This window comes from Myxine glutinosa, chromosome 2, assembly GCF_964187855.1.
Source record: "Myxine glutinosa chromosome 2, kmMyxGlut1.1, whole genome shotgun sequence".
Taxonomy (NCBI): domain Eukaryota; kingdom Metazoa; phylum Chordata; class Myxini; order Myxiniformes; family Myxinidae; genus Myxine; species Myxine glutinosa.
In genome coordinates this window covers 211,195,451-211,212,028 of record NC_136262.1, presented here as the reverse complement: position 1 = coordinate 211,212,028, position 16,578 = coordinate 211,195,451, and the positions used below count along the sequence as shown (strand labels likewise).

Sequence of the window (16,578 nt, the reverse complement as noted above, 5' to 3'; positions counted from 1 at the left end):
CCGCCACTGTTTCCCCCCCCCCCCCCCTACCCCCCACACACCCCTCGCATTTTCCATGCATTGAACTGTGGTTTTATTTATGCAACGCCATTTTAATTCTTCAGAAAGCTCAACATAAAGAGTTTCATTACATCTGCTTATATGCAACTGACGCTGCACAGAATAAATAAATATCCCATAGCTTTACTGGGAGATGAGTAAGAACTGGTAGAATATGTCAAGTCAACATATTTGCTCACATTTGCCATCTTGCCTATTCCAAAGCCAAGCATAATGCTAACTACCCCAAACATGATGGCTAATACCCCATAAAACTCCTCGACCACTCCTACGTAAAAGGCATTACAAGTGGCTGACTAGATATGCAACTACGACAATCGTGGTCAATTAAAGCACGCTCGTATATAAACCCTCATAGTCAGGTTCACTAGGTCAATAAATTATATTTCGTTCAAAATCATGGTAGATTAGCAAATCTATACATTTTTGGAAAGGTTATAGCATAAGGAAACTAAAAATCAATGTTTACATTTGGAGAAATACCTGTATGGCGGCCATTTTGGATTTTCAAAATGGCCACTGTAAAATACATATTTTGTTCTATTTCTGCCTCTAATTACCCTAAAAACTTTTTCAAATATACTAAACCTATATTTTCAGGGACAAGGAATCCAATGAAAGTATCAAATTAGTGCTATGGGGAATGGTAAGACACGAATCAAAGGTTTTGAATTGCAAAATAGTCTTTATATTCGCGATACGTTGCATAATCAAATACATGTTATCATTTTGTACAGGCAGTTAATAACATCAAAATGTGTCACAATAATTCATATCACCAAACATACACAGGCAGTCAGCAAAATCATATATACACATGCAGTCAGTATAACTTCACATCTACACAGGCAGTCAATGGCATCAAACATACACGATTACAGAATATGCCATTTAGAGTTCGTCATCACTGTCCTGTGTGTCGTATCCGACAATATAGTCCGCATCGTGTTCTTTGCTTGTGTGGAACGGACTGTGGTCGGTCAAATTGATTGGCAAATCGAATTGGTCGAATGGTCGATCGAATCGAATTCGATGAATCGAATCGATCGATCGAAGCGATTGGTCGAATGGTCGAATGGAATTGGTCGAATCGAATTGGTCGGATCGAATTGGTCGGAATTGGCAAATGTAAACATTGATTTTCAGATTTTCCATGTAATAACGTTTCCAAAAATGTATAGGTTTGCTAATCTACCATGATTTTGAACGAAAAAACATAGTGAACCCGACTATTACGAGCATCCCTCCCAGCAGGAACCACGGGTTGTTCGAGCACAATTTATGAACATACCCAACAAGACGTTGTACTATTTTGATCAGCAACACTACTCACACAGAAATGAAGATGCTTTTTTCTTCTTTTTTTAAACCAAGCCACAGAATGCTAAATATTCCCCAATAAATATGGCAAAATTAAATAAATAAAGGCATACCGTTCTTTTAACATCTACGGCGAAACAAATACACATTAAAATTTATTTTAAAGATTTCGTACATTTCCCTACCCATCTCGTATGACATCCCCACATTTCACAAAATAACATCTTCATTTACCCACCCAGAACTCATTTTTTCTTTACATGTATAAAAACTAGATTACCCATAATGCATTGTTAGCAACTCAGCAACATCATCACAGGATCGCATGTTTGCTGCAATCCCACAAAATGAGAACATGGCAAATGTGAACAGCTAATACATCATTCATTTTCCTCAAAGGGGTTGAAGAAAATTTGGCGAATTTTTTTTAAGCACATCATAATGACAAAACCTTGGTGCCACAATCAACTCAACTATACTTACCTTTACACCATCACAAAATAATACTTAGTTTGTCCGAGCTCAATTTCCTTACCCCGAGCTGGAGTGATTTCTTGCTCTCTAATGGAAATGTACAGTTGGAGAGAGAGCTGCGGGGCGGACCCCAGAAAGGCTTGAAGCACGGCCGTACGAAAGAAAGCCTGTCTGTGAGTGTAAAGCCGGCCTTCTCCACGACCAATCTCTCTAACCTATGAGGGAAGACAAAGGAACCACAGTGAGGGGCGGTTAGGGGAACAATGAGGTCCATAAGTTTAGGAAGAAAATGGAATTTAAACGGTGTGCCAATGTGTACCACGTCAGTGCAGGATCCAGAAGGAGAAAGACGAGTCCTGTGGGTGATGCTAGCATAGGGCTCTTCCTGCTTCCCCATCCGACAATACAACCAAGTCACCTCCACAGCTCTAAGTAACAAACAACAACTTTTTCACAAAACGAATCAGCAAAAGCAAGATAGAAAATATAATGCGATGCAAAAGCAAAAACAACAAATTATTAATAAAAGGGATTAAAGATATTGAGGTTATCATATATTCCCCATTAAGAGGTACACTTGTTGACCATAATGATCACAACCCAGTAGTCCGGCAGCTAAGCTAAATATAGCACAACAATTGTGCATTTTGTGAGGAAAGCACCAAATTTGGCACACTAGTAGACTATCATATTATGAAAAGATCTGGATATTGGGCCATCTCAGATTCAGAGATTTGATTTTTGCAAGATTTGCAGATTTTGCAGATTTGCAAGCTGAGATTGCAACGCCATGGACGGCCGACTCCTTCCTGCGAGCTGCCCACGTCACCCGCACAAGAAGAGCTCATCAAATCACTGCAGCGGCACTGCACATCCTGCAACACCGTGCGTATGAACGCCACTGTATGACATATGCTGATGATGCAGAAGACCTGCCTGAGTTCGAAGACTGGTGTCACCAGAGGAGAAGACATTCCCAACTTTCAGTACTGGGCAACTGTGCTGGAACTAGAGATGTTGGTACTGGTCTACGTACGTTCTCTGGGCAGGCTTCATTCACGATGTACCTTGATGCCCTGACGGAACTGGTCCCATGGTTCCATACCTTAGACCACACACACTATGCCAGGTGGGTCCCTGTTCACCTGAGGGACATGGTTGCACTCCCAATGAAGCACCCAGATGTAGCCAGAGAATTCAGGGCTGGCAACTTCACTGTACAGAAGACGAAGAACGTGTTCTCTTCGATCCCAATCGAATCGAAATCTTGCAAAAATCAAATCTCTGAATCTGAGATGGCCCAATATCCAGATCTTTTCATCAAGTCTACAAGTGTGCCAAATTTGGTGCTTTCCTCACAAAATGCACAATTGTTATGCTAAGTTGCCCCACTACAGGTGCATGAATGGTCAGGCAACTCACCTCTGCCAAAGACAAGTGCTGGATTCTCATGAATAAAATATTAAAAGTAATTAAATTTTTTTTTTAAGTTGCCCAGCGTTTACATTTTTTTATATACAGTATACAACGATTGAGGTTTATGCAAGAGCTAGTGCAGAATGAAAGGGAACAAAACGGAAAGGGGGAAACACCATGTGAGCAAAGTGGAAGTGAGATCACCACATGGGGGGTGAACAAGCTGCACACAAGCTTCTTCTTCTTCCGTATGTACAACAAGGCTGCGGGGTAGGACCATTGGTTGAGCGTAGGGAAGTGGGACCACAGTTGGACTCAAGGGAATGAATACCCTCCAGGTCTTCAAGATAGCTGTTCGCCACCATCTCCCCCATCCAAACCCATGATATTTTTATACTCCCGTTAATCCACCCACCATCTCCCCCATCCAAACCCATGATATTTTTATACTCCCGTTAATCCACCCACCATCTCCCCCATCCAAACCCATGATATTTTTATACTCCCGTTAATCCACCCACCATCTCCCCCATCCAAACCCATGATATTTTTATACTCCCGTTAATCCACCCACCATCTCCCCAATCCAAACCCATGATATTTTTATACTCCCGTTAATCCACCCACCATCTCCCCCATCCAAACCCATGATATTTTTATACTCCCGTTAATCCACCCACCATCTCCCCCATCCAAACCCATGATATTTTTATACACCCGTTAATCCACCCACCATCTCCCCCATCCAAACCCATGATATTTTTATACTCCCGTTAATCCACCCACCATCTCCCCAATCCAAACCCATGATATTTTTATACTCCCGTTAATCCACCCACCATCTCCCCCATCCAAACCCATGATATTTTTATACTCCCGTTAATCCACCCACCATCTCCCCCATCCAAACCCATATTTTTATACACCCGTTAATCGACCCACCATCTCCCCCATCCAAACCCATGATATTTTTATACTCCCGTTAATCCACCCACCATCTCCCCCATCCAAACCCATGATATTTTTATACTCCCGTTAATCCACCCACCATCTCCCCCATCCAAACCCATATTTTTATACACCCGTTAATCCACCCACCATCTCCCCCATCCAAACCCATGATATTTTTATACTCCCGTTAATCCACCCACCATCTCCCCCATCCTAACCCATGATATTTTTATACTCCCGTTAATCCACCCACCATCTCCCCCATCCAAACCCATGATATTTTTATACACCCGTTAATCCACCCACCATCTCCCCCATCCAAACCCATGATATTTTTATACTCCCGTTAATCCACCCACCATCTCCCCCATCCTAACCCATGATATTTTTATACTCCCGTTAATCCACCCACCATCTCCCCCATCCAAACCCATATTTTTATACACCCGTTAATCCACCCACCATCTCCCCCATCCAAACCCATGATATTGTTATACTCCCGTTAATCCACCCACCATCTCCCCCATGATATTTTTATACTCCCGTTAATCCACCCACCATCTCCCCCATCCTAACCCATGATATTTTTATACTCCCGTTAATCCACCCACCATCTCCCCCATCCAAACCCATATTTTTATACACCCGTTAATCCACCCACCATCTCCCCCATCCAAACCCATGATATTTTTATACACCCGTTAATCCACCCACCATCTCCCCCATCCAAACCCATGATATTTTTATACTCCCGTTAATCCACCCACCATCTCCCCCATCCTAACCCATGATATTTTTATACTCCCGTTAATCCACCCACCATCTCCCCCATCCAAACCCATGATATTTTTATACACCCGTTAATCCACCCACCATCTCCCCCATCCAAACCCATGATATTTTTATACTCCCGTTAATCCACCCACCATCTCCCCCATCCTAACCCATGATATTTTTATACTCCCGTTAATCCACCCACCATCTCCCCCATCCAAACCCATGATATTTTTATACTCCCGTTAATCCACCCACCATCTCCCCCATCCTAACCCATGATATTTTTATACTCCCGTTAATCCACCCACCATCTCCCCCATCCAAACCCATGATATTTTTATACACCCGTTAATCCACCCACCATCTCCCCCATCCAAACCCATGATATTTTTATACTCCCGTTAATCCACCCACCATCTCCCCCATCCTAACCCATGATATTTTTATACTCCCGTTAATCCACCCACTATCTCCCCCATCCAAACCCATGATATTTTTATACTCCCGTTAATCCACCCACCATCTCCCCCATCCTAACCCATGATATTTTTATACTCCCGTTAATCCACCCACCATCTCCCCCATCCAAACCCATGATATTTTTATACACCCGTTAATCCACCCACCATCTCCCCCATCCTAACCCATGATATTTTTATACTCCCGTTAATCCACCCACCATCTCCCCCATCCAAACCCATGATATTTTTATACTCCCGTTAATCCACCCACCATCTCCCCCATCCAAACCCATGATATTTTTATACACCCGTTAATCCACCCACCACCTCTCCCAGAATTTTGTTTGTGTATCCATCTTGTCCACCCCTTTGCGTTCTCCTCTATCCCTCATCATTACCTGCATCTCTCGTTTGTCCGTCTCCGTCCGTATACCTTCGATTAAGAAAATAACCATTTTGATGATTACTTGAACGCTACGTCCCCCAAAAAGAACCTTTTTCTCTCGTTTGCGGAACTCTTCCTGAGGCTGTTCTACTGCACTCTTCCATCCGGTGTTTCAAGCAGGTGGTGCGCTGCCATATCTTCTTTAAGATTTGAGATAATTACCCACGATCTTTTTTTTTTTTGAATATACATTGTCTAGGGCCATGGAGGAGCTAGGACACAGAACAGATCAGGACACGACATAGCAAAGGGAACAGCAGGGGAAAGCGGAAACGCCAATAGCAGGGTGGAGGCGAGAAGGTAGACGGAGACGGACAAACGAGAGATGCAGGTAATGATGAGGGACAGAGGAGAACGCAAAGGGGTGGACAAGATGGATACACGGGAAGGTGAAGCGTGACATAAAACCATCCATGAGGCTTTCTCAGTCACTTTATATATAAATAAATAAAATGCGGGGCACACTCTGTCCTTTGCTGGAAAGACGTTTACATGCATGCTACTGGTCGTCACGCAACACCCAAGGAAAGAGACAGTCATGCGAATCATTTCAGGCTCAGTAGGCATGGAGGCATCACATTCCCAAACACCAACATGCCACAAGAGGAGCACAATGAACAGGAAATCCCCCGAGGGCCCACACCTGACGAGCGCGCCCATTTGGAGAAGGTGCAGCATCAGGACGAGGGGCCGGTCACGTCCGATGTCCCTGTGGATGACGACCAGAGCCAGCTGTACGGCCAGCGATGCGACTAGCGCGAACAAGAGCGTGAGGCCGAGCCAGGTCGGGTCCCCCGCAGTGCCGTAAAGAGCCGCGGTGACGCAAGCGGCCACGAATTCGGCCACGAGCAGAAACACTGAGGCGGCGACTCCAACAGGAACGGCTGGCCGGGCGCCGTTTTGGCACGTCATGATGAACGCCGGGTTCTCCCGTCAGTGCGCAGCCGATGAAGCACCGAGAATCCGAGATTGAGCTACTGAGGGAATGACAAGAAGAGGGCGCATTTGATTTTGTTTTCTACCTGTCATGCGCGCACTTAAATAAAATGGACAAACACCCGACGAGGGACGCAGAAAGCTGGTTTGTGCGTGTGGGGAACCATTTCGTGTGAAACACAATCTTACTCTAGAATCTAGATACTATCGTGAAGGTTTATGCAAATAGAGCAAACAACCCTCGGAATTCTCATACACCTCCTAAAATCACGCCTCAGAAAGGAAAAATATTCCTGCATCGGTTTGTAAAAGCAACACGTGGAGGACAAAATGTAGACATAGAAAACGTAGAAATAAATACAAGACTGTCGTACATACCTGACAGGGGTTTAAGATTTCTTGTGTTCACCGTTCAGTCGCCAAAGCCCCTCCTGCAATGCAAGAGATTGCTGAGATTTAGAAATTGAGTCAATTAATCCCGTTTGGAAAACGAGACAAAATCTTACAATCATTAGCTAAAGAATACGACTCTGCCGATACATACACAGTATATATTAATAAGGGCTTGAAACCAGCCCAACTGCACATAATTTACAACTATACACCACCCATTATAATGTCGCCTGCGACACCGCCACAAATAATTATCCCAAATGTGACCTGGAAACAAAGCGCTAAACATTCAACCAATATGCAAAACGAATGGACAGGCACAATGTCCGTGAAAAATAACATCTTTTAAAAGAATTTTTTTTGTCGAACTTACATTATAACTTGGCTTTGACTACACATTATAACATTCATTCAATTGCCAATCAAAGAACATTTTGAGATCAACGAACGCGTGCTTAATATCCAAAACCTACCTTTCTATGAACTCGTCTTTAGTCTAACGTCCCTAAATCTCTGCAATGCAGACATTAACGCTCTGCGGTAAAGCACGAAATCTACAGCACGAACCAAGTTGGGCAGAAATGAAAATAAACACAGGCCGGAAAAAAAACCTTCACAAAGGGTACAGGTGGAGATGAACACCGATACAAAACAGCGAAATGCGCAGTTGGTGCATACAATACCTTGGAAGGTTAAATTGTGGAGAAACAACGTTAGGTGAAGAAGAAGGGGCGAGCAGCAGCAACCAACACCCAGTAGGTGGAGCCATAGTGAGTGGGAGGGGCCAACGCCTGATTGATTGATTGGCTTGCTGCAAGGGAAGAGCTTGCTTGGTTAGATGTGATCAGACGACACAAACGGAAATTGTTAATACACAAATATGGAGGGAATGTTATTAGACTTACTAGCAACCGTACCCGCCCTAGGGGCGGGGCTTCAATTGGGAGGCCCAAATGAAAAGGCAAAATATCAGAAATTTAAGGCTTTTTTTTATTTTAAACGATTTATAACATAAACCTCCGTTAAATCATATCACACGCAAATCACCATAATCTAAACAGTATTTGTAGAATTTCAAAAGAAGCCACATCACTGTTCATATCGGGAAATATTATTCTATTGTGTTTGGAAAAACAATATCGCCCATTTTACTCCAGGAGGTCCCAGGATTACCCACCCAAAATTTCGTTGCGATCGGTTCAGCCGTTTTTGCGGTACCTGGGAACAAACGGACAGACATTTGGTGAATTACAGTAAGAAGATTATTTGTATTTTTTTTTTTTTGTCAAGTACCGGTATGTTTAGTGCTGCAGTTTGTGTGTGTGCGTGTTTGTGGTTCCGCTCATTCATACTTGCCTACAGGTCACAATTTTAAACTTATCTTCACAAAACTACCAAATGGTAGGGTTGGTGGTCCGACAGAATCATATATATTTGAGGTCAAAAGGTCAACATAGGCCAAATGTCAACCACTAATTTCAAATTTCTAAAATCGTCAATTTTCATCCGATTGACTTGAAATCTGAATATGATTTACATATCAGCTAACTGAATTCAGCCACCAACTATTTTAGGTCAACATAGGTCAGGCCTCAGGAAGGGCATCCGGCCATAAAAACATTGCCTCAAACAGGGAACCATGATTGTCATGGGGCCCGCAAGGCTAACCCCCGCCCTAGCGGGAAAAATGGCCTTTAAAACGATCATTCATCATTCATAGGTCACAAGGTCAATATAGGCCAAAGGTAAACCATTTTTTATTTCATTTATAAAATCCTCAATTTTCATCCGATTGACTTGAAATTTGAATAGGATTTTCATATCAGCGAATTGAATTCAACCACCAACTATTTTTGAGGTCAATATAGGCCAAAAGGTCAACATAGGACAAAGGTCAACAACCTTTCAAATATCTAAACTCCTCAATTTTCATCCGATTGACTTGAAATTTGAATAGGATTTTCATATCAGCAAATTGAATTCAACCAACAACTATTTTTGAGGTCAAAAGGATGCTCTACCGAGTGCCATTCTACTTTGCTCTCTTTTGCGAAGTTTCGCTCTACGAGTGAGTTTTCAATAATTTGTCCACTGGCTTAAGGTCCATCCAAGGCAGGCACACACAATGATGCATCACCCTGCCTGCTAAACAGCAGGATGACAGTTTATAGATAGGTCGACATTCGACCAAGTAAAAATGTGACCTAAAGGTGATTGACATACAGACACAGGGATAGGAAACACCTTTAAAGACCCCGAAAGACCTATTAGACCTGTAAGACCTTTAATATCCCTAAGACCACAAAGACCCTTTAGACCCCTTCAAACTAGAGACCTTATATACCTTTCAGACCCCTAGGATCTTTAAACCTTTACACCCTTTTTTTACCCCTTAGACATTAACACAAATTAGACCCCTTACACCCTTTAGACAGATTAGACAGCTTGGACCCTTGACCATTTAGAACTTTAGGCCACAAATAAATAATATCACCAATATTACAGATAAATTTGTCCAAAATAAATGTTTATATTGTTACGGATTAGGAGCGGCACTCCCGTTACCAACGGGGGGGGGGGGGGGGGGGGGTTAGTCTCCTTGTCCTTTAAGCTGGCCGTCTCCGTTCCTGGAAACTATAACGCTTCTTTGCGGGCGAGATTGGCCAGGGTGATTGGTCAATGGGTTCCCAAATACCTTTGCCAATCCCTCCGCAAAGCAGGGATATAATTCCCTGCTCGGACCCGGACAAGATGGAGTTTGCCGAGCGGTTAGCAGTCCGAAATCCGAGCCGTTAGCAAACACTAACCCGATCCTGAGCGTTGGTCAAATCGTGCCACATCTATCTATAATTCCAGTAATCTCTGTCTGTACGTTTGTACGTTTGTCTGTGACCGCTGTTTCTCGACAACCACGGGTCCGATATACTTTTAACTTGCCAGGTATATTGCTGGGGACCCGAGGATGTGCCTTTTCAAGGTTTCATATTAATCGGACAATTACTTACCGAGCTATGTCCAAAAAACGATTCAACCAATCAGAGAGCAGCGAACTATCGCGTGTGCCGAACGTGGCGGGCACACTCTGCCTCGGATGGCACATTTGAGAGCGTATTCATTTATTTCACGTTTGCAAACTATGTTGGCGTTAAACTATGTTTTACAACTAATAAAAACGAATTTGCGATTCATTCGCTTTCCTGCGCGTTTGTGCACGCGATGGCGATTTCTTTACCAAACTCCGGAAGCCGTTCGCTTTGGACCAAACCATTGCATGTAAATAGAGGGGGGGGATTGTCACCGTACTCGCAAGCCGTTCGCTTTGGACCAAACCATTTCATGTAAATAGAGGGGGGGGATATAATTTTAGATATAGATATAGTACGGGCAATGCCCTAGTATATTCAATTGAAGGAAACAGACTAAGGCGATCGAATGGAGAAGAAACCAAAGTGAAAGGAATAACACAGAATTTATTATACAATACTAGAAGAGGAGACGAAAGGTAATGTACAGTTGAAGAGGAAGAAGCAGTAACACAGGGCAGCCTTATACAGTCTTATTTAACACTCCCAAGACAACACAAACAGACTCACACTTAGAGGGAATGGATGGCAGGCAGGGAAGGTCCAATGCAGGGCACCGCGTGGCTCCGATCTTTCCCCAGGCTTTGGTTCACGGCGCCCGGCAGGCGGCGCTGGTCGTAGCGTTGAACCGCGATCGGACCTTATCGAAAGGGGATTCGTATATCGGGGAGGGAGGTTGACAGCGTTCTGGACTCTGATAAACGGCAGACGTCCTTGGGCAGCTTGCCTCAGCTCGTAGCAGCTCTCAAAGTTCAACTCCCCATCTCCTCTCACAACCATGCTTCTTCGGTCATCTGCCTCCTCTCCCCCGTCTCTCGTCTCCTCAAAGTAGTACGCGCGCGGCGTTTATATGACGTCGGTACAAATCAATACGCGCACTCTTGGGCACGCCTACCGGTGAATATCACTCGGCCCTGATTGGTCGCGAGGACACGCTGATGGAGCCACGCCTTGGTTCCTGGGCTCCTCCCCCTTCTTCTCCAAACTGACCGCGTGTTCAATGGCGGCTTTCCAAAGGAAAACGTCGCCGCTGATGCTTGAATGGGGATGTTTTCGGGGCCTATGTTATTTTATTAATACAACGCAGATTCAAACTATTGGGAACAGATCCTTAACTGAAACATAGACTAATGAAATAACTAGAGGTTTCTACGGTGTCCTACGTGTTGTACATGGCCTAACTAGGGTGCAACCTTTACAAAGGGGGATATTTACAGGGAATTATTTACAAGGCTTATTATTTTACAAAGTGAAGGTTCTAAAAACCGCAACAATATTATGATTGGTGTAAATCATGACAACACAGCAACTCAAGTACAGTCAGGTTATTATCCTCAGTTAAAACAAGCCTGTGCCTTTGTCGTGTGACGTGTGGTGATGCAAGCATAGCGATCCTTCTTGCCTGGTTCTGAAAGCAGATGGTTCCCTTTCATTCAGGCCAAGGAGTTCAATATTTGTCTCATCTGACCACAGAATCTTTTGCCTCAAGATCTGAGTCTTTCACATACATTTTTGCAAATTCCAGGTGTGCTGTCATGTGCCTTTTTCTCAAGAGTGACTTCCGTCTGGTCACTCTCCCATAAAGCATAGATTTGTGAAGTGTTGCAGAGACTTGCCTTTCTGGCAGTTTCTCCTATCTCAGCCAAAGAAAACTGTAGTTCTGTCAGAGTTGTCATTGGGTTCTTGGTCACCTCCCTGACCAAGGTCCTTCTTGCCCGGCTGCTCAGTTTTGTCAGATGCCAACTCTAGGAAGAGTCTGTGTAGTTCCATATTTTTTCCATTTCTTAATAACGGTGCTCACTGTGCTCTGGGGAACTTTCAACACTCCAGAAATTGTTTTATTCCCTTCCCCAGATCTATGTCTCCTCGCAATTATATATTGGGGTTCTACAGACAGTTCCTTGGACTTAATAGTAGAGTTTCTGCTCTTAAATGCATTGTCAACTGTGGGACCTTATATAGAAAAGTGTGTTTCTTTCCAAATCGTGTCCAATCAATTGAGTTGGCCACAGGTGAACTCCACTCAAGTTGCCGAGACATCCCAAGGATGATCAAAGAAAATTGGATGGACCTGAGCTCAATTTAGAGTGTCATAGCAAAGGGGTTGAATATTTATTGACTCGACATTTCAGATTTTCGTTTTTAATTATTTTGTAAGGAATTCAAAAAAATAACCCAAAAAAATAATTCAAATGACATTACGAGGGTATTGTGTGCAGATCAGTGACCAAAAAAAAATCTCAACTTAGCTCATTTTTAATACAGGCTGTAACAACAAAATGTGAAAAAAGTCAAGGGGTGTGAATTATTTCTAAAGGAACTGCATATAGGACCCAGGAGGGAGTGGAGTTTCCAGATTGAAGGGAATATGAGTGGAGATAAAGGACGAGTAAGGTGTGGAGGAGAGAAAGAAGTTTGGGAGATATGAGTAAAGGGAAGGAAGGGGCATAGAGTAGCATACAAATAATGTGGCGGGGAGTGGAGGGGTAAAAATGTCACATTTGCTTACACAAGATGGCACCCTAAAGTATCATTTAATCTGGATTTATCAAAATCTGGCCATTTTTTCTGGGAGGAATGTTGTTCATATTCAAGTACAACCTCTCACCTTGTCCTGCCAAGACTGCCAGGGTTAAACGAGCAATGGCTGGCCTGTAGTCTCTCTCACGGCAATGAAAAGGACACATCGTGGACCGGCACGACAAGTCTGTTGCAGATCAAACTTCAAGAGCCAAAACAGCAGGATGAGATGTTGAGAGAGATTAGCTTCAACAGGCATCTTGTACACTTTTGTTGGCCGGGTACAAGTTCAATGGAAACAGTTTTGTAAACATCAGTTTCCTCAAAAGTGGCTCAGACCTCGAGCCATCACCATATCCCACACTGATGATCCACATTTGTTTTACCCCCAATTAAAAACGCATGCGTGTTCTTAAAACAGCACTTTGTCCGTCCTCGCCTCATTTACCCATCGCCGACATTTTACTCGGACAGAAAAATTTCTGTTTTCTGTCCACAACGGCAACAAACAGTGATCGACCCCTCTCTCAGAAAATGTCCTACAAACAAATACAAAACCCACATCAATCATTTTACAAAGTCTTTATTACTTGTACGTCAAAACCCATTTGAATGTTTACATTTGTGCATCGTTGTAGAAATAAAATAAATATACTATGCACACGTACAGGGGAGCATCCAATATGTAATCAATAAAATTTTGCAAAGATAATTTTCACCAAAAGAGGATTTTTTGATAAAACTATGACGTTTATATTTCAGTGCATAGTATATTTATTTTAGCTCTTTCACGAGCCTCGATTCAGTATACAACAAAAAAAAGAAAAAAAAAAAAAGAAAGTGGCTCTCCAAACCAAATGTGGTTCATGTGTATTGTTTGGTTACCATGGCATTGGGAAGAGCAAGGGAAGGAGATCAAAGCTGTGATTTGTTAATGTTTTTTTTTTTTTTGTAAACAACATCGAGGCTCGTGTAAGAGCTAACATTAATGCCAAAAAAAACAAAAAAAAACGGTCACACAAGACAAAATAAAGGGAGCTGGAAACAAGATGGGGAGCGAGGGAGAAGCACAGAAGTACAACATTTGAGAGCAGGGACATCGGGAGATCTGTGGGAGAGAGAGGGCTTGGGGGGAGGAGGCGTGGGAAGAGGGGTGGGGGGTGGGAGAGGTAATAACCACATGGTCACAGCTAGGACTTCCAGGAAAGAAGTCGGTATTTCAGAAAAGTGTATCTGGGGTGAATTAACAGGGGTAGTATGGACCTGTATCATGTGCAAGGCTTGAGTAGGTTTCACATACAGTGCATTCAGAAAGTATTCAGACCCCTTCACTTTTTTCACATTTTATTATGTTGCAGCCTTATGCTGAAATCGTTTAAATTCATTTTTTTCCCTCATCAATCTGCACTCAATACCCCATAATGACAGAGAAAACAGGATTTTAGAAAGTTTTGCAAATATATTAAAAAGAAAAACTGAAATATCACATTTACATAAGTATTCAAACCCTTTGCTATGACACTTGAAATTTAGCTCAGGTGCCTCCCATTTCTCTTGATCATCTTTGAGATGTTTCTACACCTTGATTGGAGTCCACCTGTGATAAATTCAATTGATTGGATATGATTTGGAAAGGCACACACCTGTCTATATAAGCTCTCACAGCTGACAATGCATATCAGAGCAAAAACCAAGCCATGAGGTCGAAGGAACTGCCTGCAGAGCTCAGAGACAGGATTGTGTCGAGGCACAGATCTGGGGAAGCATACAAAAAATTTCTGCTGCATTGAAGGTTCCCAAGAGCACAGTGGCCTCAATAATTCTTAAATGGAAGAAGTTTGGAACAACCTGACGATTACTTCAGCCTTCCATACAGAAATCCTAAAATGGCCTGGACAATATTGTTACAGACACGACTTTGATGTTAAAGTGGGCCGAGCGGAATGGCCGTCGTGTCCGCACAAATTACCCGATTATACTCGACGTTGACGAAGTCGCGTTACGCTGGCTCAATAAGAAAAAGAAGACACCCGGCTGGGTTATAATGACAGACACCAATGTTTCGATTCTCAATTGTATTCGTACGGAAAGGTTAGATTACAGGGGCTAGAGGTAAAGCACAGAAAAGATGGGCACTTAGACGCAGGCTTATCTTATCCCCGACAGACCACAGGTAAACGGGACAACGGCTGACTCACACGGGGGTTGATGGCAAGGCAAGGAAAGGTAGCGATGGCTCCAGGTGCACCTGGGCTCGGGGCAGGATCAACACGGTTCGGTCCAGAGATGCGGGGAGGTCTCGTCGCAGCGCTCAGAGGTGACGTTCTTTCTCAGGCGGGTCTTTCTCAGGCCTCTCCAAACTCAGGCGCATCTGTTTCAGCGCTCGCAGGTCCTTCTTTCTCCAGCTGGGGGCGCATCTCTTTCAGCGCTCGCAGGTCCTTCTTTCTCCAGCTGGGGGCGCATCTCTTTCAGCGCTCGCAGGTCCTTCTTTCTCCAGCTGGGGGCACATCTCTTTCAGCGCTCGCAGGTCCTTCTTTCTCCAGCTGGGGGCGCATCTCTTTCAGCGCTCGCAGGTCCTTCTTTCTCCAGCTGGGGGCGCATCTCTCTTCACTTCCGGTCAGTCGCCACGTATATCCGGCGGGGAGTGACACGCCCTCGGCTCGCTAGCGCCGCCCCAGATGGAATCGGTCCGCCCTTCTGATTGGGTGCGGGGGGTTACCAGGCTCCGCCCTTGAGGAGGAGCTGACAGCCAGCCCCTCCGTGGTAACCCCGTGGAGCGCGTGGTCAATGGCGCTAATCGAGCCGGTGTGAGGACGCATCCTCCCCCGCGCCGCCGCCATCTCCTCTGTTGTTGTTGTAATTGTTGGGGAAGAAGATGGAAGGAGGTATGGGAAAGGTCCTAAACTCACTACTGATGCCATATAATCACATTCTGGTGCAACGAAGAGTCAGAATTAATGGAAACGAGTCCTTAACTGACATAGATTAAGAATAACTAGGAAGACGTCCTATAGTTGTCTACGTGTGTTGCGGTGGGACCTGGGCACGACATTTAATGGGGGGAAAAAAGGGGAAGGTCGGTTCTACAGAGTGTTATTTACATGCAATGGGACTAGGGAATGGGGGATTGGGGAAAGTTGGGGAGTATTGGAGAAATAGGGGAATATTTACAAGCGGATATGGAGGCCAAATTCCATATTCGCAACATTGCACCCTTCTCTACCCTCGGGGCGTCCCGACCCGATAAATTTTTACCTAGTTTAGTGTGGCACTCAGATGTAGTCCCTCTACTATTAACTCTACCCTGAGTGCGACAGTTTTACAGATGTTCACAAATGAGTAAATATGTCCCCCTGCGACGTTGCACCCTTCTCCTCACAGAAACACACCCACAGGATAACCGAATCCGGAAAGAATTCTCAAACTACACATACAGCCGGTAGGGAGCATTATTTACAAGACTACGCTGCTATTTACACTACGATCCAGGACCTGTTTTTGGAGGAACACATGCAGATGTTATGCATAGAGAGAGCGCGCTTGCCAACATCGATACACCAACCCACGAGTGCTCTGTGGCCGACGGCCTTTAATAACGTGCAGAGCACCCTTCCCGAGCATCAAAAGCACCACCCCACCACCAATCGGTGCAGTCACCATTGTTCATTGGAATAAAAATAAATTCGACAACCCCTAACCCTGCAGGTGTCTCTTGCTCTTCTTGTGGTGCACTTGGTGTTAA

At 44.1% G+C, this 16,578-nt stretch overlaps 1 protein-coding gene across 1 annotated transcript in view; it reads right to left on the bottom strand.

The window, feature by feature from the left end:
• The window catches only part of LOC137412865 (endoplasmic reticulum membrane adapter protein XK-like), a 29,080-nt gene extending 21,107 nt beyond the window's left edge, over window positions 1–7,973 (bottom strand). Inside the window, exons 1-5 of the mRNA XM_078772216.1 lie at window positions 7,917–7,973; window positions 7,219–7,271; window positions 6,548–6,881; window positions 2,174–2,282; window positions 1,916–2,069 (exon numbers count right to left, since the gene is read on the bottom strand). Of these exons, the coding sequence (XP_078628342.1) occupies window positions 1,916–2,069; window positions 2,174–2,282; window positions 6,548–6,816 (532 nt within the window). The 5' untranslated portion in view covers window positions 6,817–6,881; window positions 7,219–7,271; window positions 7,917–7,973. The remainder of the gene's footprint in view (window positions 1–1,915; window positions 2,070–2,173; window positions 2,283–6,547; window positions 6,882–7,218; window positions 7,272–7,916) is intronic.
• Window positions 7,974–16,578: the final 8,605 nt, after the last annotated feature.